This window comes from Acipenser ruthenus, chromosome 7 (assembly GCF_902713425.1).
Source record: "Acipenser ruthenus chromosome 7, fAciRut3.2 maternal haplotype, whole genome shotgun sequence".
NCBI classification, from domain to species: domain Eukaryota; kingdom Metazoa; phylum Chordata; class Actinopteri; order Acipenseriformes; family Acipenseridae; genus Acipenser; species Acipenser ruthenus.
Window position 1 is genome coordinate 19901493 of NC_081195.1, and position 26104 is coordinate 19927596.

Genomic DNA, 26104 nt, shown 5'->3' on the forward strand with positions numbered 1-26104 from the left:
TACTGTAGTTTCACCGTCGGTCATTTCATCCTCTTCTGGCAGATCTCATTGACTGAAGCAGTGCTAGAATGCTCTCATTTGTTTTCATGGCTGTCAATCATCAAACCTGCACCGACTGTGCACTTTCATTTGCCAGATATTCAAAGCGCCTACTTTGAAATGTTAAGATGTACGTAGGCTTTTGCTGTAGGTATATACAGTGACCAGTTGCAGGACGAAGCGGGCCTGTCTGCCTTGGCTTCAGTGACCCCAGCTGTGCTAAAGCAGGAGAGGGGTGGAGCTCAGACCGGATAATAAGTGCAAGTTAGTTCTGTTCAGCTATCTAATGTTTTGTTCTGTGCATATTATTTTTACTTGTAAATCTATGCTATAAAAGTCAGTGTAATACACTTTTATATTGCGTTTTCAATGGCTTATGAGACCATCTTTTTATTTGTGTAGGATCTTTATCTATAAAAGGTAGCTCCGCTGTGACCAAATGTTTTTTCAATTAGAATGTTGGTAACCATGGTTTTGTTGCATGCTGAATATGACAAAGGGGTTTCACTAAATGAGACGTTTCTCAATAGCATCAACAGTCTGGTGGTTTTTTTAAGCGTAAAGGTCGATTTCACCCATTCTCTGCTTCAATTGAAAAATAAAGATAGACAAGAACAGTAAATTCCTCCAAAAATAAACATCAATATTAATCATCGATTTGGCAAAAAAATAAAAATTGAATTGTAGCAAGCCTAGTACAGCACTTCACCAGTCAAGGACCTGACACAAATGATGTAAAGTTTGTAGTATTAGAACAGCTAAAATTAGACAATGCAACATATAGAAGAATAAAAGAAAGTAAATGGATAAATAGAGTGAACACGATTATGCCAGCAGGACTCAACAGAAAATAATGAACTAATTAACTCCAATAAATATATAACATTTAAATAAATAAACAAAATTCATTCAAAACTTATGCATGCTGATGTGCTGGGAAGGCCAAATCAAGGCTGATACTCAGAGCCAGCATTGCATGATAATATAAATACACGTTTATATAAAATAATGTTAAATAGATTAAAGATGGAAGTAAAAATGATGTCACAATATATAGAACACCATTACATCATGTAAGAATAAATCATGGATTTGAATATAAACAATAATAAGTAGTTGTCATGTTGTCTAACCTATAAATACCTCCAATGTTCTGATTCAAACACATGCTCCCTTGAGAAAGACATGTACAACATATCGAAACGTTGAGCAAATTATGACCTCACATTACCGGAAGTAAGATGGCATGCACAGGGGAAGGCAGCAGCAGGGCTGGTAGGTGACGTAATCACACAGAGACATAAGCCCGATATACACTCCTTCCGGCTCTTTTGTACAGCGGTATCGGCACTATGCTTTAGTGCAAGAGGTCCTGGGTGTGGTTTGCCTCGTCTTGTGTGATGCGCCTGCCTGCGTTAACCTAGATTGCTACTATATATATATATATATATATATATATATATATATATATATATATATATATATATATATATATATATATATATATATATTATATATATATATATATATAAATAAAATATATGTGTGTGTGTGTGTATGTTTTCTCATATTTTGTGTAACAATGAAGGAAACCACCTTTCTCAATAGATAAACCCGAAACAGAAAACCTTATACGTTTTAACTTGTACTTTGTTGAAATAAAACACTTTAAATACTAAGGAAAATGTAAAAAAATAAATAAATAAATAATGTAAAAGACATTTGAAGGTGATTAAAGTGTGTGAGGTGCACAGTGACTCAGATAATGGGCTGGGTGAAAGTATACCCTTCGTGAACAATAGTAGCAGCCTGATTTATGCTTTTGCAGTCAGTCCAATCATTTGAGCTAATGGTTGTCAACAGTTATTGAAAATGTATGAGGTTTCAGTTCTTCACAAGTTAAGGTATGGCTCCATTTTAAACTTGTCATATTGCTTGAGGTGTACATTTGTAGTGATACACTGTACTAATATATATATATATATATATATATATATATATATATATATATATATATATATATATATATATATAATCTGTGACATTTCCTCAAACACCTGACAAATCATTAAAACCCCAAGGTCAGTCTGGGTTATAAAATGGTGTCTTTTAAAACAAGTAAAATCATTTTTTAATAGTGATGGTGCCCTCTGGCTGCAGACCGTGGACCTTGACCAGTGTTGCAGACTATCTTTAAGTCACTCGAAGCCCCCTGAAAGGCCACTAAATGGTGGCAGAAATTGTCGAGGAATGGCGTTTTATCAAGGATCCTACTGCAGGCTAAGCAGCCCGTTGGTCAAAGCGCAAATAAGCTGCTTAATTCGGGGGCAACTGGAGCATATTGTGTGAGGACAAGTTAGTGTTACAGATTTTGTCTGTCTGTCTGTTCACTCATCCATCTGTGTTTACCCTTGCTCTCTCCCATTTTGCCCATATAGCAGGAAATGTTTTTGTTATATATTTTTATTCACACACAAATAACCTAACTTGGGGATTTTTTTTTCAACTTCTACTGCGTAACATTCGCCAGGAGAAAGGTAGTTCTTTTGAACATCGCAGTATATCCATTCAACAGTGTTGCAGGGAGAGCACGATCTGGATACAGTGTGATCCTTAAATCCATTTTCTTAATAATTCTCCTGGGAATGTTCCTGAGTAAATGTTGAGAAGTGTATTCCCCAGTTGATTTTAAATAAATATAACACTGTGATATCGACGACACAGGTCACAGCAAAGGTAACGTAATGTGTTTCTTGTGAACACTGCAAGGGGTACTGTAACATTAAGTTAATGTTGCCAGATTTTATTCAAAGCAGCTCATTTTAGTTCCATTCACTCATTCAAAATGTCAAAAATATTGTTAGAGTCACAAACAAATTTGCTGAATTGCCACCACTGCCACCTTGTAGTCAAAGACTACTGTATGTCAGTTTGGATCTCTGTATATAAATACAAATTTCATGAATGCTGTTTTCATTTGACTAGGTCTGAAACCAAACTATGGTCCCCTATGGTGGGTGATGAAGGAAAGACCAACCCATACAAGATGAATCTGTCATCTGAACCACAGGTAGGGTATCAGGATTTGGACTGAGAATGGTTTACAAGAGAAGAATCTTAACAGAATTACCAATTTCTTAGAATATAATGCACATCGTTTGCAAAAAAAATAGCTCTGATCAATCAATAAACTTTGTCAATGATGTTGACTTGTATACTTTTGTTGTGTCACCTCTTAATTACAGAAGTGTGTATCTATACTTCTCAACTTTAAGAACTAATATGATGTAAGGCTCCGTGTCCACCAACAGTAGTAGCTAAGGATTTTACATTTCCAAATAGGATGTGTCTGTGTGTGTGTATAGATAGATAGATAGATAGATAGATGGATGGATTGTGATACTTTTCTTTACATGATTTGTGTCTTATAGTAATAGAGGTATGTACTGTATCGTTTGTATCTTATCAAGACCAAAAGACAACACAGCTCATTGTAGTTCACCTAATGGTCCTTGATTGAAGAATAAGTTTTATGGTTGATATGAATACGTCTCTCTATCAATTTTTTAAAAAATCTTTTAACATGGCCCATCATTAAAAGTTTTGCATCACCTAGAATTTTAGGATTGAGACAATAACATTTAAAAAAAAAACAAAAAAAAACCTACATGATATTTTATTTAACATCAAGTAATCAAAGAAACTACAAAATGATATTGAAAGTGTCTACCGGAAGCCATAGTAGTAGTACAATATTTCATGTTAAATTTTGAAATGTCACATTTTTCAATTTTTGCTAGTTTTTCGTTAAGTATATGGAAAACTACAAAGCAGTATGTAATTCAATATGTTAATGTAACATTATTCAGCAGGTTTCATTCAACTTTACGATGCACAATTTGTTAATTCTATAGGAGGATACAAAACTTTTGGCCTACTTCCTGTTATCTTGCCTTAAAACGAAACCTTTTTTGCACCTGTGGCAAAGTGGTTAGTAAGGGGAACAGGTGTAGCGGTGATGCAGTGCAGGAGTGACAGGCAGACAACGGTAATCCAGTGACAAATGTTTTTATTTATTTTAAATCCTGGTCTAGCGACCGTAAATAATAAGCCCCGGCAATACACAACGATGTGTAGAGCGCGGGGATGAAAACGACAGGTTACAGTCCTGAAATAAAGAAACAAAAACACGTTCACCCGTCTCGGGTGCGTGCAGTCGTGCTGGTGGTGAGTGAATACACTTTTTATTCGGTGACAGTTGTGAGTTGGTGATCCGGCTTGTGCTGGCCCAAGGCGACAGCTCCGGATGTGCTTTAGCTGTCTGGTGGTTTCAAAAACACAGACAGTTATTTTACAGCAATAAACAAACAAAAACACACACACACTCAACTCTTTACAGAGTAATACAGCACTTCACTCTATACCGTCCTTCTCGGTCCTTGGCTTAACCCAAACGAAGGAAAAGAACAGCGTTACCCTGGCCCCTATATGTAATCCCGCATGATATCTAGGTAAACGGTTGCAGCTGCCTTATCACTTGCAGCTGCCCCTCGTTTACCTGTCAAATCAATACGGTCTTACAACAGAGTCTCGCTTCCTTCCAGGCTGACCCACTTCCCGGTCCCGGAAACGAACTGTCAGGCCAGCCCTTCCAGATACTTCTCCTCCCGTTCTTTAGCGCCCTCACAGGTCGGGAGGAAGATTTATCACCAGAACTCATTGTATTTCTGTCACACACCGCATTCATTTGATTCAGTTATATGAGTGAAGGCTGTGCAAATACTGTACAAACAAAGGATTCTTTGTCTTGAAGCCATAGATTACATCATTGTTTATATTTAGGAAGTATGTTTCCTAGGAGACGGGGCATAGAATCGCACACCTCTGGGTGTGTTCAAGGACTTGCATGTCATCAAACAATAAAGATTTAAAAAGAAGCAGATGTGCGTAGCCAATAGACTGTAATAATTAACAATATGCTGACCTACGGTACAATAAAATACAAAGGCAAAATATTATCAAATATCTTCCGTAACACAGCATAAGTAGTCACCACGATCAGCCAGGACATCATTGATTTGTCAACGTGTTTAAATTGTTTGGGATGGAAGCATGACCATTCCTCAGTGGTAGGTGTCTGGTCTGTTCTGCAGAATGGTCCTGTAAAAGGACAAGTAGAAAGGAACATGAGTATTTTAATTTCATCGCTCCTTTACTTTGTCACACAACAAAAAGGAAAAGAAAAACTTTTTAAACAGAAAACAAAACTTGTGGTGCATTGACCATGTATATGTTTCCTTAATGTATTTAGTGGATATAGACATTAAGTGGATATAGACACAGCAAGTGATCCTGCCACCTAGACCAAGTGGCTACCTGTCATATAGAAGCCCTTCCTATGGCAGGTAGGCAGAGCACACACAGACAAACTACACATCAATGTGCATTACTTGCAGTGTGTCCCAGTATATTCGCCTTCTACTAAGCCAGCAGATGTGTGGGGACCCTACACCCCATTAGGGCAGCAGTGTGGAGTAGTGGTTAGGGCTCTGGACTCATGACCGGAGGGTTGTGGGTTCAATCCCCGGTGGGGACACTGCTGCTGTACCCTTGAGCAAGGTACTTTACCTACATTGCTCTAATAAAAACCCAACTATAAAAATGGGTATTGTATGTAAAAATAATGTGATATCTGCTAACAATTGTAAGTCGCCCTGGATAAGGACGTCTGCTAAGAAATAAATGAAATAAATGAATGAATCACAAGCCCTTTTGAGTCTGCACGTTTAATACCATTTCTTGTGAAACATACCATCAGCCCATCTCTCAAAGTCTGACCTGCTGTCTTGCCTATTGTGACTGATACTGACTTGCAACAGTCAGTTTTATATAAAACTTAATACAGGTCAGGAATGGGACAACCTATTTAAGTTGGTAGGTGTTTTTAATTTTCTGAGCTAGGAAACCTCAATTAATACCAAATGGTATTCTTTAAAAAAAAAAAAAAATGGACCTGTTTCGGTTCTCATTACCGCATGTCCAAGGAATGCTGTAAGACTGAAGTCAGCTATTTCTCAAGATACACTGTGGGAATTGGCTTGAGCAAGTCCACAAGCAAAGGCTGGTTTTCATTAAAGGTGCAGTACAGTTGTGGAAGTAGAGTTTAATTACTTCAGAAGGTTGTTGCTTTATTATTCCTGATAAATTGTTTGTACAAGAAAAACCTTTTTATAATTCCTGTGTGGCTTCTGTAACTATACATATAGTTCTAGATTACATCCTTAGCCTCCTCTGGCTGCACTAGTCTGCCAGGTTTTCAGCGAGTTTGTGTTAAATTGGCAGTCGCCTGAACAGAAGCAGTATTGTTACAGAAGAAATCTTATCATAAAGATAAAGTTTATTACAGATATATAAAGTGCAACGTACACTAAGAAGCTAGTGTTACTCCAGTTTAGTTAACCTTTTCCCACCAGAACCCATATATAATGAACGTATCCTGTGCATTGTCAATTGCTTTATGAATATTGTCTTCATGTGTTAAATTACAACATGTAGATATGGTCCAATTGTCCCCTTACATTGTTGCATATGCTTTGTGGCAGGCCTAAGGGCTGCCTATACCTTTAAGGGTTTAGTACTTACATTGCACCCTTGTTTTAAAAATGCAGGGTGTAGGCAAACTTGGCCATCATCTGTTGGATAACACAGGGGAGACTGCTGAATTTAAACCAAGAACAAACTGAAAAAGTTACTGTGCTAGGATGGCAAAAGGTTATTGAGACTCTGAGACAGTAACTGCTGGTTTAAGCACTGGGGTGTGCATTTATTAAACAAAAGCAAATCAAAGCACTGCTCACAGAGCAAAATAAAAAGGTCAAACAAAACAAGTCACAAACACAGACATCCACAAAAGAAAATCAAGTCACTCAAGTCTTCCACCATCACAGTGAGTTTTATTTTAAACACAGGAGCGTTTGTCTCTCTCCATGTGGCAGCAAAAACCTCTCTCCTAATAAGCTCCTTTTTTATATAATGTGGCTGTTCCCAATTAGCACCAATTATCTAATTTGGGAACAGCCACATTCTCACATATATTTGGCAGGGACAGGAATTAACCCCATCCCTGCCAACCACCACCACCAATACACAAACACTATTTACAAGCAGGGCCCTGACCTGCCACAGTTACCTGTCTGGAGTCTGACTAACTAAAAGAAAGAGGAGCAGCGCATTAATGTAAACAAAACGACCTGCATAGACGTGACGCTGTCAGTTGTTTTGTTTCATCTAGCAGCTGCTGCAACTTGATATTTTGTTTTGTTTAGTTAGGAACTCGGCGGAGCTAGCTTGTTTTTGTTTGGTGATACTTGAGAATTACCATTTTGGATATTATTGATATTATTTGACGTAAATGAAAAGAAATGAGGTGCTATGATGACCTATGTTTAACTAACTATTAACAAAGTGAGTTATCATTTAGGGGTTCTGATCACCACTCGTTTTGCTAAACTGGAATAGGTCTTTTTTTTGTGTGTGTGTATGTGTGCACGGGGCTGATGTAGTCATTGTTTAGTGTCAGGGATTAGGATACTGTTCTGTAGGAACCGCCAACCGTCACAACTTTTCATAGACATGCTTATTGAAGATGGATCATTAGCACAAGCTATTTATTGGGGCATCAACCTAGATATATCACACTCCATGTTTACTTGTATATACTGTGGATGCACAGTACTCCTGTTGGAGTACTCTTACCTCTGATGAATATTCATGATCATATCTGATGTGTTGTTGTAGTTGACTGTTTCTGTCTTAATCACTGCAGTGAAGGATCAGATCTGTCTGGGTGAGTGTATATAGAACTATTTGGGGTCCCATTTGTCTGTACTCGCACATTAGGCCAATGCAGTATTCAAGGTACGGTGATTCTAATGGTGTACATTCCCATGATGAGAGGTAGGCGTGTAAGGTTTGATTCCACTCTTTGAGCCATCATCATCACTGGCCCCTGCTTTCTGCTGGGCTGCGGGAATTTGCCACTTCTGCACAGCTGCACAAGCTATCTGTAAGAAGGCACACAAAGCATATACACTAAACAAAATGATCAGGAACAAATTTGCAATGCACTAACAGCAACAACTTAACATGTTTTGAGAGAAGGTTTTACATTTTAGTTACAAACAGGCATCTAGCAGCTAAAACGTATTGGAATTTTATGTAGCAAATTTCAAAATTGGAAAAGGAAAATGAAAAGATGTTTTGGTTGCTAGTATTTTTAAGCATATTACAAGAGAGTTAGCTGGTTGCTAAAGCCCTTGCTAAATGTTATGGACCAGGCCTACAATTTGAAACCTTGAAAAACAATGTGAGAATCTTTGCAATAATAAACATGCAGACACAGCTCCCTGCTAACTTGCAAATGCTGTGTGTTTTTTTTTTTTTTTTTTTTGCTAAGCATTAGAGAGACTCCTAGGATCTCAAAATCTACAGTCCTACATAACAGAGATGTGCAAAAAGTGAGTTAAGGCAGGTTTTATAACATGTCTGTTTTTTTATTTAAAATTAAATTTGATATTCCTGAAACTGTTGTTAACGAAACAACCAATAGTCCAGACCTGTTTCAGGAATAGCAAACTTCATTTTATGCAGAACTCCTGAGTTAAAGCTTTTTGAATAGAGCCTTATATGTACAGTAGCAAGGAATACTTACTTTTATTTAGAACTAATAGCCAAGATTGTAAAAACATTGTAAAAGAACATTTTCTTACCACTCACAACTTGCTGCTTTTTAGTTTTCCACTTTTGACTAAATTGAAATAGCACATTTATCCTGCCACCACCCTGCAATGGAAAGCTTAATTTCACTATGCACTTCCTGTGTTCCAGACAACTGTACCCCACCTTCTCATACTTCCTGTGTAAGGTGTAGGTAGGGTTCTAATAACTGTAACACAGGAAGTCAACGTATAATGCTGTAGCAGTAACAATTGGCTCCATGAGGGTAAAAAGATCAGAGATTAAATAACAATATATTGTTATGCTAATGAGAGCTGGGCCTTGGCTGATACACCCTGAAAGATCACATTGTGGCCAACATCCAGAGGGTTTGGTAGTGCTGCATGCTACATGGCTGTTGCTGTCACGCGTGCATGTGGCCACGTCTCATTATCCTTTGCCCCCCTTGCATGCAGGAGGTGAAGCTCATAGGGAGCGCTCACAACCGGAGTGCTATGCCGTTTTCTCCTGGAGCTGCTGCCACTTCTCCCAGCACTGGCTCCAAAGTAGTGACAAATCAGTACAACAACCCAGCAGGCCTGTACTCCAGCGAGAACATTCAGAACTTCAACAGCACGCTGGAGTCCAAGACCAGCCCACCGGAGCCAAGCAAAATGTAAGTCCAGCATACAGCCTTCCTGAACACTGCATTATAGCCTCACAGAATTGGGTTTTGTACTGTTATTATGTGTTTATATGTATTGTTTTAATCTTGACAATTATATTTCAGGATTGGAAAGTTGCATATTCATGTACAGGGTAATTTGAAAGCACCTAATACAGACATATGCTGAATCAAATTCCTCCCTAATGTTTGAAAAGTCTGTGGTTGGGATGAAGTTGAGCCAGCTTTGATACCTTAACTCCTCCCGTGCCATTAGCTTCTGTTGCATCAGAAGCAAAAAGTGCACAGTATCTGCACAGCAGTTGATACAAAAAAATGTAAAGGCAAGTTATATATAATATCTAGTTAAAAACCTGTTCACTTTCTTTACTGCTTTAAAGTATTGAAATTGAATGAGCTTCATCCCTCATCATTGCCAAGGAGCTGTTTGCCACTCGTCAGATGAACAGGTAGGTGACAGCCCTGAGCTACGCTTAGTGTTCCTTGCCTTAGTTTGTCAGGTGAACAGGTAGGTGACAGCCCTGTGCTACACTTAGTGTTCTTTGCTGTAGTTTGTCAGGTGAACAGGTAGGTGACAGCCCTGTGCTACACTTAGTGTTCTTTGCTGTAGTTTGTCAGGTGAACAGGTAGGTGACAGCCCTGTGCTACACTTAGTGTTCTTTGCAGTAGTTTGTGGCCTACTGCTGGCCTACACTTGAAGTCACAGGGATTTCCAGCATTGAATGGCCTGTCTGTGTTCCTTCCAGACAGGGGCCTGTCCCAGTAACACTGCCTGTTTCTTTGTCCCCCAGAGACCCACCCATTTCCAACGTGCTTTCAGTCTGACCCACCAGCCCTTAAAAACATCTTCATATCAAAGCAGGTGCTTCTACTCTTCTTCTCAGTGCTCTCCTCTAATGCATCCTTTCTCACTGTCTGTCAGTCAGTCTAAATCTGTCACACAAGGCATGCTGTTGATTGAGGTTGTACAGTTGCTTGCTTTTAGAACACATTTTAGTGCACAGTTTTCATTTTAAACTTGGTACCTTCCGCTAGTGCTGGGACAAATGTGGGACAAATATGTGAATACTCTAGCACAGGAGTTTTCAACCGGGGGTCCGCGGCCCCCTAGGGGGCTTGGAGGAGGTTTCAAGGGGTCCTCCAAAAATAAACCAGAGAATGTGTTATTTTCCCTGCATGCTTATGACACGCTGAAACCTATTGGCTTCAGCAAGTCATAAGCATGCACAGAAATTAACGCATTCTCAGGTTAAATAACACGTTCTGGAGCACGACCGATTACAAAGCAGAGGAAAAATCATTGGAAACACACAAAATAAATACCAGATATGGATACATTTTTTATTCGACCATCAGCATCAAAACAACAAAACCCACAGAATGATGATACAGAACTTCCTTCAGAAGTGGTGTTGTGAGTAAAAAACATAAAGCTGTTATTAACCCTGCAAAATTAAGAAATATGAAGATAGCTACTTGAATTTTGGTTTTATTTGTACTGGAAGTGGAGCTATACCTCAACCGCAGTGTGTAATTTTGTGCACAAGTACTGTCAGAGACATTTAATTACCAAGCATAAAATATATAAAAACAAGCAGCATTCATTTTTTGATCGAAAGGCTACGGAAATGCTTGGTACTAAAGCTGTAATGAAATACACAACTACCGCGGATAAAAAGCTTGTAGTTTCATTGCACATAGTGGCGCAGAAAATTGCTAAAGCAAAAATATTGCATATAATTGCTGAGGAGTTGATAATGCTGTGTGCCATTGAAATTGTAAAGGAAATGTTTGGAGAGCAGAAGGCCAAGGAAAATACCAATGTCAGATGACACTGTCAAACGACGGATCGCTTTTATGTCAGAAGACATATTTTTTCAGTGCATTGGTCGGCTGCGTGACAATGATTTTGCAAAACAACTCGATGAATCCACAGGCATTTCTAAAATGTCCCATTTACTCTGTATATGTGGAATAAGGGAATAAAATTAAAGGAGGACTTTGTTTTGCAAGGAGCTCAAGACAACAACAAAGTCAAACGGTATTTTCAAACTGTTAGATGGTTTTATGACTTAACCAGAAATCAGCTGGACTAATTGCATTGGGGTCTGCACTGATGGAGCCACAGCAATGACCGGAAAGCATTCTGGTATTGTGCAAAAAATAAAAGCCGCTGCACTTCATGCTATTTGAACACATTGCTTTTTACACCGAGAAACACTTGGTGTGAAAAATATTGACCCAGGTCTTCAGTGTTCTGAACACAGCAGTAACACTCATTAATTTTATTAAATCCAGAGCAGACTCCAGGTGTTTTGCTGCACTTTGTGAGGAAGTGGGTGCAGAGCACCATTCCTTGCTCATGTATACAGAGATGAGATGGCTATTTTGAGCCAGAATGCTTACCCGTATATTTAATCTCAAGAAAGAGTTAAGTACTTTCTTGGCTGATAAGAATCCCGAACTTGCTGAAGTGCTGAAAGATGACGTGTGGCTGGCTGGCAAAACTGGGTTACCTCGCAGACATGTTCAGTGAAATGAAAAAACGGAATAAAACTATGCAAGGCTTGCTGTGCATTTTATTGCCCAGCGTGAAAGAATTTACACATTCAAAAGGAAACAACAACACTGGAAAGTTCATGTCTGTGGTGGGGGGGGGGGGGGGGCTATTGATATGTTTGAGCTCTTACATTCATTCAGGAATGAAACATTGACTTTGACGTAATCAAACTTTGGCGCATCTGTCTGGTCTACTCAACAAATGTAATACTTACTTTCCTGAACTCATGACGGAACAAGCCACTACAAACCCCATTAGTGAGAATATTGAAGCTAAACTGCCACACTCTGTCCCATCAAAGCTATTGGAAGAGCTCATTGACATTTCGTCAGACAGCTCCCTCAGAACCAAGTTCAGTGAAATACAGCTGGAGACATTTTGGTGTGAGTGCTCCGATGAATACAGCGCTGCTTTTTCTGTAGCATTGAACGTGTCCCATTCAGTACAACCTACTTATGCAAAACCAGATTTTCAGCCATGACATCGATGAAAACAAAGTACAGAGCCAGGATGAACATTGACCATGACGTGTGTGCTTGATAAAGATATCTTCACGTCTTGATAGAATTGTTGCTCAGCACCAGCAACACGTTTCACATTGAAGCAAAAATGTTGAGAACCCCTGCTGTAGCAAACACTGGGGAAATGTAGTCATGATGAATTCGTAATCATTCCTCAGTAAAAGACTAATGAATAACACACATTTTATTGTACACACTCCTTTCTTCTTATAAGGTTAATATCATGGAACATGTTCAGTAAATTGCAATGGGCAAATGCAAATAGTTTTGTAATAGGGAACAATCATTTATGAAGAAAAATAATAAGAAGGTACTGACACTTGGCTGGCTGAGCTATTTAAAGCTATATCTTGGGAAATACTTGCCTGCAACTTTGCATGGACTTTGCAGTTGCACATCTTATTTTGTCTTACAGTCCACCCCATCAAAAATAAGCTACAAAACAACAGCATGTGTTCTCCCTCTGCGTGAGTAATGGGCATGCAAGCCCATTTTATAAAACTGTTCAGCTTATCAAACTGCTGTTTTAATGACGTGGTTAACCACTGACAATATTTCTTTGTGTTCTCTTCATGAATTCCCTTCCGTTGCTTGCTTGCTTGCTTTGAATTTCTTTATTCTGAACTCCCTCTGAACTTGTCCTGTATAACCCTGTGCCCTCTCCAGCCCTCTGTCCCCCACATGGGGGTACAAAGCTCCCTTTGCTTCTGTTTACGCTCCTCACAAGCCATGCTCCTCCTCCTCCTCCTCCTTCTCCGCCCCTCCTGTCCTGCAGAGACGGCACAGCACGTCTTCCATCAGCAGCCAGGTGCGCGTGGGCCCCGGAGAGCTGAAGCAGATGGCTCGCTACTGCCCCAACAGCCCCGTGGAGGTGGAGGTGCCAGGACTCAAAGTCTTACACGTGCAGTTTAACTCCCCTTTACAGCTCTATTCACAGGCCAACATTATGGATACGTTACAGGGCCAGATCTCCACAGTTAACCCTGATCACGTCAGGTAACAGCACATCATTGTGTGCATGTATGTGTATGTGTGTGTGGACTGTGTTGCAGTAGGCTTCAAAATATTAGGCAAGTAGGTATTTCAGCATTAGGTGTTAGGAGTTATTAGTATGGTAGAGATCCTGGGTTCATAAACCATTTCAGGTGAAGTATACATTGATTTACAGTAATACACGTCACACCATGAACCCCACACAGTTTGGCATAATTGTTCGTCTCCTCGTGAGAGGCCCAGGACTGAATGGCTGGCAGGGAGTGTTCAGGTCAGGACTGAGGTGTTGTGAGGAGAAGCTCTCATCTTGGTACCTGCCGGGTCTCTTATCCAGGGCCACTGTGACCACTATTTACCATCTAGATGGACTATTATGCCCTACTGGGCGGGCCACTGAATCAAAATTACTTGGAGGAATAGAACTAAATGTATAAAATTAGCCAGAAACAACATTGCAAGAAGGAGCCATTGTTTGTTCTTTCCTTTGCCCATGCAGCCCACGATGTTGATATATTTCACTCCTGAAAATGTCCTAATATTTTAGAAGCCCACTGTATATTTTTAAACATGCTGTTTTCCACACTGGCTTCACACATCACTGCAACAAATGTGTTACTTGACGTTGGCACTACACTGTGATTATAATAATAATAATAAAAAATATTATTATTATTATTATTATTATTATTATTATTATTATTATTATTATTATGCACCAGGTAATATTTAATGCAAAATGCATGATTTCACACCAAAATAATTATATTTTGAAAAACACAATTAACCAATCCTGTCTTTTTTTATTTTGTTTTTCACCCATTCATGAAACACTTCTTTTTTTACTTTCTTTTTTTTAATATGAATGTATTTTAATCTCTAATATGGGACACAAGCATAATGACCCATATTCAAATAGTGAGGGGGAAGAAAACTGCCAGCGCACACCCCTAATGGACCACTAGAGGCAATATTGCTGGTGGAAAAAATATATATTTTACAAATTGAGAAGGTATAAATGATTCCTTTAGCTGAACACATTGAAAATGGCAATTCCACAGATATGGATAGTATGTCTTGAATTTATCTTGCATTGAAAAAAAAATCATGCATTAAGTCTTAATTTTTGCACACGAAGTTTATTTGAAACAGTTAAACCACTGATATTTTAAGGGACTCTAGAGATCTAGGAATAATGTTTCGGTTCACATTGAAACTTGCCAGAGATGCAGCACACTGGTAGGAAAGTTGCATGGGTCTAGCCTATCCGACATTGAGATGTAAACATGTGCCCCATTGTTGTCCCTGTAAGCTCCATTGGCAAATAGTCTCTTTTAGAAACATGTCATACACACTGTACTTGCAGAAGTCAATTGTGAAAAGACCTCATATTTTTATTTTACTGACAAATTTCAAATTAAAAACTGCTTTTAAAAAAAAAAAAAAAAGTAATTATCCGTTTTAGTCTAGCTTAAATGAACCAGCAGGTTTGGGTACTACTGCTTGCAGGTTTGTGTCTATAAAGTCAGGTTGTGTGAGCTTCTGAACCGTATTTACAAAACTGTATAATGCAGTGATACCGTGGGGCCCCCTTCCTCCATTCACACTTTCATCTAGGACTTGTAGCTTTTAAAAAAATAAATAAATAAATAAACCTTGGTTGCCTGCTTCCAAAATACTGTTAGGATTAGTGTGTATAACAGGGGTGGCCAAAGTTGGCCCTTCCACTCATGGTCTTTGTTCAACACTGTTTTAAAATTTGTAATTGAACCAATTCAATCTCCATCCAGACTGAAGTAGGTAATGATATCATTTTACCTGTTAAACCTGGAGTGGAATGGCCCTCCAGGACTGTGATTGGACACCCCTGATGTATAGGGAGCTCTATATTGTCCAAAGCTTGAAAAAGCACTCCTGTTATTTGAGATACTAGATGTCTGTTCTCAGGGCACATGGCAATAGAGACCACCTTCAAATTAAGGACAAGGATTTTATTAGCCCCCCAACATGCCTGATATACTGTAATCCAGTGGAGCATCCGAAAACTGTCAAGAATTCTGTTTGGAGGCTTACTGTATAACATTTACATGAAGATGAATGTTTTACTAGTTCAACAGCAGCGTGCGTGTCATGGTGGTTTAGGTAATTGTTTACTCAAGGGTTACCCTTTATGGATATTGTTTATTGAGCTTCGCCAATTCTTGGTACGTTAAGGGGTGGCCCAAACAAGGTAGTCTGAATTCATGTTTAGTTTAATGGAAGATACAGTATAGCACGAGGGCAATGTGATTAGTATACATACAGAATAATTTACACACAGCTGTTCATATTAGGACTGCAATTCAATCAATACCATGACAAGAATTAAATCACAACCACAAAACAGTCTTGCGGTCCTCAGTTATCAAGATATCAAAGAAATAAAGAGTTGTGGGAACACATTTATACAAGTATATGATAGCTTTAATAGAACCTTCATAATAACCTTGTACCCGATCCAGCTCTGCATTTAGTATAAAGCACTGTGCAGCACATCCGTAAAGACACAAATACTGCTTTTAATGGTGCAGAATACAGTATGTACGGTATTGTTGTATGCATTAAAAATTGATTTGTACACTTCAGTCTTGATGAGGACCTACTGTATGAGCACTTTGAGCAAGCAAGAGAAAGTTTTTGCCACCCTTAAGAGCTGGTACCACTCACATGTTCCATTTCTGAAGCGTGTCAGTTGTTTTTAATGACTTCTTAACTGTTTTATTGCATTTTCAGCATAGAATCCCAGAAACCGACGGCTAAACTAGCAGTAGACACCGAGTCAGAGGTTTACAAAATGCTGCAGGAGAATCAGGAGCCTGTGGAGCCTCCCAGACAGTCTGCCTCCTTCAAAGTCCTGCAGGAGATCCTGGAGACTGATGGTATGAGCCTGTCACTCGCCTCGTACCATATACAAGCCATGTAGAGCTATGGCCAAACTCATTATGACAAGCGAGAAACCTTAGTTTCATACTATTTGTTAATCTCTTCTGAGTTTACTTATAAACATTAAAGCTTCTGCATGTTTTCCCCATGCCAGCAAGGTCTGCCTTCTGACAAAGTGAGAATAGCAATTAACAAAAATGGAAACGAAACAGTTGTGGGTGTCCACAAATAAAAAACAATAAGCACAAAAACAGAAAAATCGCAGCCCTTAAATGAAGCTCAGTTTAATCACTTTTCATCCATAACTATTAAACACTCAATAGTGCTGGATTAGGAAATACCGTACTATAAGAAACTCAAATTCAATGACAAATGTTTAGAATAGAAGTCTGTTTTGATGTCTTCAAAAATGTTTTATTTTACTTTAGGGGATGTGGATAAACCATCGGGATTCAGAAGTGTAAGAGCACCTGCAACAAAGATAGGTTCCACTGTTGGGCATATTGAAAAGCTGCCCATCTGTAACCAGTGTGGATCAGGCATTGTGTAAGTGTTCAGAACGCTCACTGTAACGGTGTGTTTATAATAACCAAGGCCTGAATTCAATCAAAGTATATGGCTTTGCCATAGCAATGATTTTGATTGAATCTAGGGCCAAGGCTGGTTTTGCTTTGATGACGGTTTCCCAGCCCACTTCCGGGTTGAACACAGTGCTCTTGTGCCGGTTGATCAAAGATATATCTTATGCCTGTACAATTTACATTGGCTGCTGGTGTATGTGATTCTCTGTTTACTAAGTTACAGTTGTCGCTGTTGAAGAGGGGGTTGAAATTGCAGTTGTACTTCTAGTGGCAATTAGTGGCAATTTCTAAAACCACATCAGAAAAAGTCTTTTCAGAACTAGCCCCTGTGGTTGAAGATATGCATTAGTCTGCCTTGTAAGTCCTTGTAAGTAATTAAATGAGCAGAAACAACAGTGGAGAAGTATATAGATCTCACATGATATGTTTTACAGTAAAAAAAAAATAAAAATATTCGGGAAATGTAGATAAAGTATACATTTTAAAACACTGTTTGAGTAAGAAATACAGGAGTCATTTGACCTAATGTATTGTTCTTGTTTTTCAAACTCTTTTTTAAAGCATCTTGTTGCCTCAATATAGCTCCCAGAATCATGTCTAACCTCCATGTACTGGTATAACCATTTCCCTCCCACTACAGCCCCTAGTAGATGTAAGAAATAATACTTTTGTTCTATGAGGTATTTCTTACTGATGTATTTGTGATGAAGGGGGATTGGTGATGTACAGTACTTAGAGTTAGACAAGAAGTTCATTTGAGATATCTCAAAATGAAATTAAGCTGTAAAGACATCTTAAAATAAGTGTTTAGGATATTGTAAAGCCATACATATTTGCAAGCCTTTTGTTATGCGTTTTTCGCCTAAGAAAAAAAACAAAAAACAATTTTATACATACAAATACATACTTTGTATATTGCAACAGGTCACCAACATTTCTGGAGCAAAATAGGTTTTATGGGTGTGATTCACCAAATATTTTGGTTGTTAATATTTATAGTTTTACAGTATCTCAAAATATATTTAAAGAGATATTAATTTATATTATATGTAAGATATCTAAAAATGCATTGCAGGTATCTTATTTTGAAAGTATATTTAAAGATATCTCTAAATGAATTTAAATGTACTTCAATGATTTTGAAGATATGTTATTTGAAGATATCTACTGTAAATATTTGAAGATATCTACTGTAAATTAATTTTGAGAGAGGTCTAAATGATCACTTGGTTTGCTGGCTGCGTGCTTTAATTCAGCTGTATATTGCTTTTGATTGATGGCATGTTTTATTTTTCTCTCAAGGGGGGTGGTGGTTAAACTGAGGGACAAGTTCCGTCACCCCGAGTGCTACATGTGTACCGACTGCGGCATTAACCTGAAGCAGAAGGGACACTTCTTTGTGGAAGACAAGATCTACTGTGAGAAGCACGCCAGGGAGCGAGTCACCCCTCCGGAGGGGTACGACGTAGTCACCGTATTCCCAAAATAGACTGTCCCACTTGAGCTTGCTGAACACAAGCAAGTCACATTGGAAAATGAGCATTTACTCTTTTTAGTTCAGTTAAAAAAATATATACAATTGACTGAAGTGTGAGATTTTGATTGGCCTCCTTGTTTTGTGGAGTGATTTATCAATGCACTGGGTTGTGTATTAAAGATTGCAGACGTGTTTATTGTTCCTTTTTGTTTGAGTAACTGGCCCATATCATTAATGTGCGCTAAAATAAACTGCTCAACATGTTTTGTTTTGTTTTGTTTTTTCAAATGGCGTTAAAGGTTATGAAATTATGTAATAAATGTAACTTTAACTAAGAAGCCAAAAAAAAGTCTTACCTCTCATTAGCAAAAAAAAAAATTCTTGCAAGTCCTTTATCATTCTTAAGTAGATTTTTTATTTATATTTCCCAGCATTTGAGTTATAAAGTCCATTCAGCATTACACCAGGAAGCATGTATTAGGACCGCCTAGGTCTTTGTAACAGTAAAAAGCAAGATATAAAATTAGATAAAATACTAAGAGTGGTCACTTTTCCTTTTCAATATTGAATTTTGTTAGCAAATATTGTATGCGTTAAATATTAAATTGCACTTATTCTTCCCAGAATCCTACTGGAACAGTGCGGTCGAAAGTTCACCTTTTTGTTCTGAAGAAAAAACATTTCTAGTTACAATCGCATTACTCAGATGTGTTGCTTTTTACTTTGATAGCTGGTATTCTGAGATTTAAACAGATACCAAATACTATAAACAGTCAAAATCAATTGAATTTTAAAAACACGAATGCTTATAGTGTGAGGGCCCTTTGTAAGTGTGTGCACTGGTGTAGAAAATCATTCGGTGTTGTAGGCGTATACAGTAACCAAAAATTATTACTCATATGCTAAGTAGCTAATTACTACACTTTCATGAACGGTTATACTAACACTGAGCAGATTTTTACAAGACCATGTGGATTCACAAACCAGTTAAACCTGACCTATCACAACGGTCCCCGAGTGGCTCACCTGGTGAAACCACAGCTGCATGGTGTGCAGGGCGAGCGCAGGTTCAGGTCCCGGCTGTCATTGTTCATTGTTCTTCGCTGGGGATTCTGGAGGGAGTGTTGCATTGGCTTTGGTGCTCCTGCAGGTTTCAGAAGCAAAACCAGCAGGGGCCGTTTCTCCTCATCGCGCTACAGCGGACTCTGCTGGCCAGCGCTGAGTGAGCTCAGGTGGACACCTGCAGGGCTGGCCTTTGTCCTCCAGAGGCCGGTAGCTTACCGACAGCTGCTCTCGGGTTCCTGGGTGTGAAAGAGGAAACTAGCTTGGCCGTGGGATCGGAGGATGACGCCCACTGAACCTTTGGTTCTGCTGCTGTGTGGGGAATTGCTGCAATGAGGGGAGGAAAAATAACAGCTAATTGTTCCTAGAACCAGATGGATCCAATGTGAATCAGCCAAAGCAACGTGGCTTGGTAATCCATTCCATACCTCAACCACTCCTGTGTAAAAAAGAAAGAGCCTTCTACCCTCTGTCCTCAATCCACTTTTAAATGTGTCGTTAGGTTCTAGCATCTCTGCTGCTTTAAAATAGTGATCAGGCACTTTGTTGACCCCCAGTAGCATCTATAAAACACTTTTCTATTGTCTTTTCTTAATGGGTTCAGTTCCCTCGGCATAGTCTAGGTGCTCTTCTCTGAACTTTCTCCAAAGCCACAATATCCTTTTATACTATAGAGACCAAAACAGAACACAGTGTGTAACAAATGTCACATATTTTGTAAAATAAAATGCTGCATAATCTACATCTGCTTGAGGTTAATAGAAAATGTATCAGAATTCCCACATGCAATTGATTAGAAACATGCATTTCAAGAGAAAATCAATTGATTGTATTTGGTATGAGTGAGGTTGGCAAATGCATTTACCTTGAAGAGGAACTGAGGAGCGTAATCAATAGAAGAACAGAAAAAAGATCAGACCGACAGGCTCAATCAAGGTAATTCCACTCCTGTTATGACATTTCTTTTTATGAACATGGCTGTACAGGCTGTGTAACTCACACATGTTCTGCTAGGACTGACTTCTACATTTTCTAAATCCTGATGAAGGTGCATGGCACCAAAACGTTGATTTGACTTGTTCACTTCACAAATAAAAGTTCTAGTGAGTGGTGTAAGGTGCTTTGACTTTAATGTTTAATATAAAAGCAGCAGTCTGTGCACTAGGAGAGCAGAAGGATGGCTTATTTAATAAATATTACAGTTGCAAGTAAATATACATATTGCATTGTCCTATTTTATTGTCCTGGAAATGTTAGCTGGCGTGATTCAGGGGGCGTGGAGCTGGGGGCTTCTAATTTCCTGTTAATTAGTATCTATTTTTTATTTAAGCCCTGATCACTTGCACCTTCTGCTGTTTAGGGTTTCGTTTTGTAGCAAATGCTTAGACGCCGTTGTTTCGTGCTCCACTGCTAATATCTAAACTTCGTTGCCTCGCTCATTGCAGGTCATTTCTCTGCATATTGCCACCAAGATATTATCAGTCATTTTCCTACCTGCTCAGGTGATCTTTCTTTTCATTCAGCTTCTCTTTTCAGCTTCAAGAGCTCCAACGTTAGTCTTTCCTGCTCCATCCAGTCTCCATCTCAGCAACAGCGCTGTCCAAAGCGCAGCTTCATTACTTAACTTGTCTGCAACTTTATCAGAAAGACTGGTCCTCCGCTAAACTTTCAAGCTCCTTCGACAAGACATCGACATTCCCGTTGTCAGTGATTGCCTTACTTTAGCTCTATTTAAATCCACCATGAGACTTTGTCTGCGGAATCTCTCTTTACTCCCTCCTGCAATCAGGCGCCCCTCCCCGCTCCCACAGAGCCAGCACCCCCGATCCCACAGAGCCAGCACAATTACCGTTCCATCAGAAGATCCTGCTCTGGACGTCCTTCAGCTACGTTCAACCTTTTAAAGACGTATTCAGCCCATTCGGCTCGTGATTTGACTGGTCACAACATGCTCCAACGACACTGCTGTACTGCAACTTTTCCACCGGTGCCTCACAGACCATAGTTACCACGGCAACACCCTCATTGAATGACTGCGGGGAGTGGTAAGTTGCCATGGTTACCAGGCAGCTTCATCAGGCTCTGCGTGCTCTGTGCCTCAGTGCTGCAATCTTCTGGCTTCCTGTTGCTGCGCTTTCACAACTGGTGGAGACGAATTCAACGCGCCGAATCACGACATCTAAACACTGCGTTAACTTATTTATATACATGACTAACTGTCCTAAAACATGTCTAGAATATTTATTATTCAAATCTAAAGGAATAAGCAAATGTTGTTCTACATAGACAAGGATTTTAATCATAATAACCTCATATATTCTACCCTGCTTCACTCAAGTCAATGGTTTAATTCCAATCATAACCTCTAGATGGCAGCGAAGCTTGAACACTACAGCTTTTCTATCCATTCTTGCAGTTTGTTCTCAGTCTGATGGATTCTCGGGAGTTCCCCTCCTGCCTAGACCTTTTGTCTACCTATATCAACTGACATTCTTCAATTTCAACTCTACCCGCCCCGCCCCTTTGAGGACATGGTCATGAAGTCACGCACTTATCGGCTTTCTGAGCTGCTCCGAATCTACCGTCATATTAACTTCCAGCTTCCCTGCTTCAGGCTTCCATTCCAGCGACCTCTTCCTGTTCCCGGATTCGTGCTTCCTCATCTGGCTCCTCTCCTCCAAACCGACAAATTTCACCAAGGCACTTTATTCAACCTTCAAAGTTATCATTTCATCAACGTGAGCTGCCAGTCAGATATGGAAACCATGTCCTACAACTATCAACATTTCAGTCAAATGCCCTCCTATCCTGCAATAGACAATACACTCAGACTGCTCCCGACCAAATCAGTAGATTTTGCAACAGCCTCAGAGCAACGCATTCTTCATCCTCTCAGGTTCTACAGCGGCCTCAGATCTATGCATTCTTCATCTCTGCCCCATCTCTGGCTTCATCTAAATCACCTTAACATTCAAAGACCAATATCCACAGCAGCTCTGTAGCAGACCACCACACTCTACCGATGGCAGTCCACCATTCACTATTACAAATCACTGCTTCAGCAGATCTCTGCTCTCTACAGCAGGCCATTGCTCATTATTGACAGCACTTCATTCTTACTTCCTCAGATCTCTGCACTGTTCAGCAGATCCTGTCCTCTACTGTTAATTGGTCCTCACTACAGCAGATCTCTGCTCCCTCTTCAGATCTAGTCACTATTATTGAAGTGCTCCTATAATCACTCGTCACTGGTTCTCAACCCACCTCTCCAGCCTCCAGAGCAGGCTCCCTCCTTGACTACTAGCTGGCCCTCTTCTGCAGTGGATTCTTTCATTCATTCATCCTCCTCTCATATAGTTGCTGCTTATTTTTAAAATTGCTAGTATGCCCGGAGTGCGGGCTTCCTGTCCGCCGGGGCCACCAGAGGTTTTCCCCTAATCAGCCTCAAGGGGTTTTTTCCTCTCCACTGAGCGGCAGGTATACAGTCACATCCTACTAACAAATTACTAATCATCCCTCTGTTTGTCCCGTTTGTCCTTCTGGTCTTTTGTTTATGTTATGCGTTGGCATGTGCTGTCTTTTGTTTGTCTCACGGTGTGGGAGATTTTGTGAGGTGCCAGGGGTCCATCCTTTGGGGGGCAAGTGAGTCTCACTTCCCCGACCTCAGGGCTAGGCATCTGCCTCCCTTACCTTCAGGGGGGTTCTCACCATGTGAGTCAGAGAGGACCCCCGGCCATACTGTGTCTTGTCGCAGCTCCTGCGCTTATCTTACCTCACTTGAGGCTCTGTTCTATTCTGCCTCTCTTTCGGGACGTGGCCACTCGTGCTCGAGTCCCATACTAACCTCTATGCTTTGTCCTTATTTCAGGTCCCAGGCAGCGTGAAGTCTCGGCCAATCGGGGGTTAACGAGCGCCCCTTTCCAGAAGTCTCAGATGCTGGGTACCTCTCTCTCTCATCTCCTCTCGTGTCCCGGCCTTCCGGGACCGACTTTCTCTCGAGGGGCGGCGCCCCGATTCATAACCCTCGTATGCGTTTTCCGTCGCTGGGTCCTTCGCCCCTGAGATATGTCGGCATCGTCGCCCTCAGTCAGCGACCACTTTCTATCCTATTAACTGCTCCTTTCTGTTTCTTCTGCCCTATCCTTACACCCCCTAGCTCACGCCCCATGAACCAGTAGAAAATCTAATTCTACAGCCAGTAAGAAACGCTGAAAAGACTGCTGCTAATTAAAGACCAGTGTTTAGAGCAAGTATATACTGTACATATTTGTCATTCCATTATTGAGTAATAACAGAACAGTCCGTTGTTATTTAATAAGTATTAAACACAGAAGCATTAATACAACAGGACATTAACAGGAGTGTTATTTGACTCATATTCCCCAAACCTTTATGTACATAAGATAAACTTTATAACTTGAAAGTGAAGTCTATTTGAAAACAACACCTAACAAGAACTTGCTATTTATTTAGAATGTGATCGTTTGCCCTGCGCCCATCACAAAAACACCACCTGGATGATTTAGCAGCTTGTCTGGAAGGGCGTGTAGATCCAATTTTGACCAAACTTGCTAACTTGCTAGGAGGCTGTGTGGTCCAGTGGTTAAAGAAAAGGTCTTGTAACCAGGAGGTCCCCAGTTTAAATCCCACCTCAGCCACTGACTCATTGTGTGACCCTGAGCAAGTCACTTAACCTCCTTGTGCTCCGTCTTTCGGGTGAGACGTAATTGTAAGTGACTCTGCAGCTGATGCATAGTTCACACACCCTAGTCTCTGTAAGTTGCCTTGGATAAAGGCGTCTGCTAAATAAACAAATAATAATAATAAGGACCTTCTTTATCACAGTTTTTTTTACTGTCCATCTGACCGTTTGTCACATTTTTATTTTTACGTATATATTGAGATCTGCTTGTCCAACTATGATGGAACTTGCTAAATACACTATTTGGCAGTTATTGAGTGTATAATAATCTGGGAGTGTATGGAGGTCAGCTGTCTGTCATATAACTGCCTGCATGTCACACACATTATATATATATATATATTTATATATATATATATATATATATATATATATATATATATATATATATATATATATAACCCCTTGTGAAATTCTGATTAAACTTTAAAGAACTTCTTTCATTACAAGTTTCAGATTGTGAGGGAATATGCAGGTGCCCTGTTTGTCTCTCTATTTGATATGCATATGTTTTTAAGTTGATCAAGAGAATCTTTTTCAATTGTGATGAAACTTGGTCTGGACACACTTTAGCACAAGCAATTGAGAGCTTTAGAATCTGGGCTCATATTAAGGCATCTGTTCATCTGTCTGTGCATGTACTGTAGATCATGTTTGACTTTTTAATGTAACTGATAGTCCTAATTTGCATTTTCAGCTGTGTTAGGAGATGAAACTAACTGACATGCTTGTTAGACTTTCAGTAGACCACAATATAAAATTCAACATTGCAAATAAAACTGCTATGTGTCCTTTTGTACTGTTGGAGTGAACCATAGTTGGACACCCCATCAAAATGACTTACTCACCAACATAAATCAGGGATAACTGATACAGACATGTCAGCTGCTTAATGTTAGTTTATAGTTTATGGAATTTTCTAAACATTTATTACCAGTGAACTAAACAAAGGAGTTCACACATTTAAAGATGGCAGCCTTAGTGAATGTACGCTACAATGGTTATTTTGTCTAGGAAGGGTATTTTCAGGTTGTAGGTGTTTCACATGCACTGTATGCTTTTCCCTCAGTACTTTTCTGGTTTGCTTTTTATTGGAAGGTGCATTGGTCAGTTGCAGTAGCATATAGGTATCACAATAAAAACAGTAATTCCAAATGACTGCCCTGGGTCTGAATGAAAGAGTACCCAGTCGAGTTTTTGCTCTACGAACATATAAAGTGCCATTATGCTAAGAGCATAACTGATAAAAAAAAGAATGCTGTTTGGCAGCATACACTATAAATCCTGGCAATATATTTTATGAAGAGTACAAATAAGGGTCTATAAAAATTTTTATGAATCCAGCCTTTTGTCTTGAAACTGGATTGCAGGATGTGTTTCCCTGTCAGTTGGCTGTCTATGGACCAGTTAAAAACCTGCTGGAGAGCTCAGTACAGTCTGAAACTCCTAAAAAGGCCCCAGTATAAAGAGGCCTGGAGCTCTTTCCATTGAAGCTGTTGGGACACCAGGATTTATTTTCCAGTCCATGGTGTAATGGCAGATAAAGTATTGCTTTATTGATAAAGCCCCCTATTACTCAACTCAGTCCTACAATGTTCTGTTAGAAACTTTCCTTGCAATTTGTTTCTACACAGTGGGCATTCCTGCTAGACAATTATATAAACTATAGTAAAGTGACACACCCATCTGAAATGTCTTTGTATGGCTTGTATGAGATGTTGTCACTTAAAAATGATTGAAACTGTTTAATTATTCGTATTTAACTACATGTTAGTAAATGCAGTATATAGTTTAAAGTGCTGTGTAACATACAAGCTGACTTTCACCCGCTTAAGAACAGCTAATAAGCC

The 26104-nt window shown here is 39.5% G+C and overlaps 1 protein-coding gene across 2 annotated transcripts in view; it reads left to right on the forward strand.

Moving 5' to 3' along the window:
- The window catches only part of LOC117415780 (PDZ and LIM domain protein 1-like), a 52000-nt gene extending 33246 nt beyond the window's left edge, over positions 1-18754 (forward strand). Inside the window, exons 3-7 of one of the 2 annotated variants that reach the window (XM_034026573.3) lie at positions 3025-3109; positions 9231-9430; positions 16283-16428; positions 16861-16978; positions 18316-18754. In XM_034026573.3, the coding sequence (XP_033882464.2) occupies positions 3025-3109; positions 9231-9430; positions 16283-16428; positions 16861-16978; positions 18316-18502 (736 nt within the window). In that variant the 3' untranslated portion in view covers positions 18503-18754. Of the gene's footprint in view, positions 1-3024; positions 3110-9230; positions 9431-9468; positions 10302-13186; positions 13517-16282; positions 16429-16860; positions 16979-18315 lie in introns of those variants that run through there. The other variant, XM_034026574.3, reaches the window with a different exon arrangement.
- The last annotated feature ends 7350 nt before the right edge of the window (positions 18755-26104 follow it).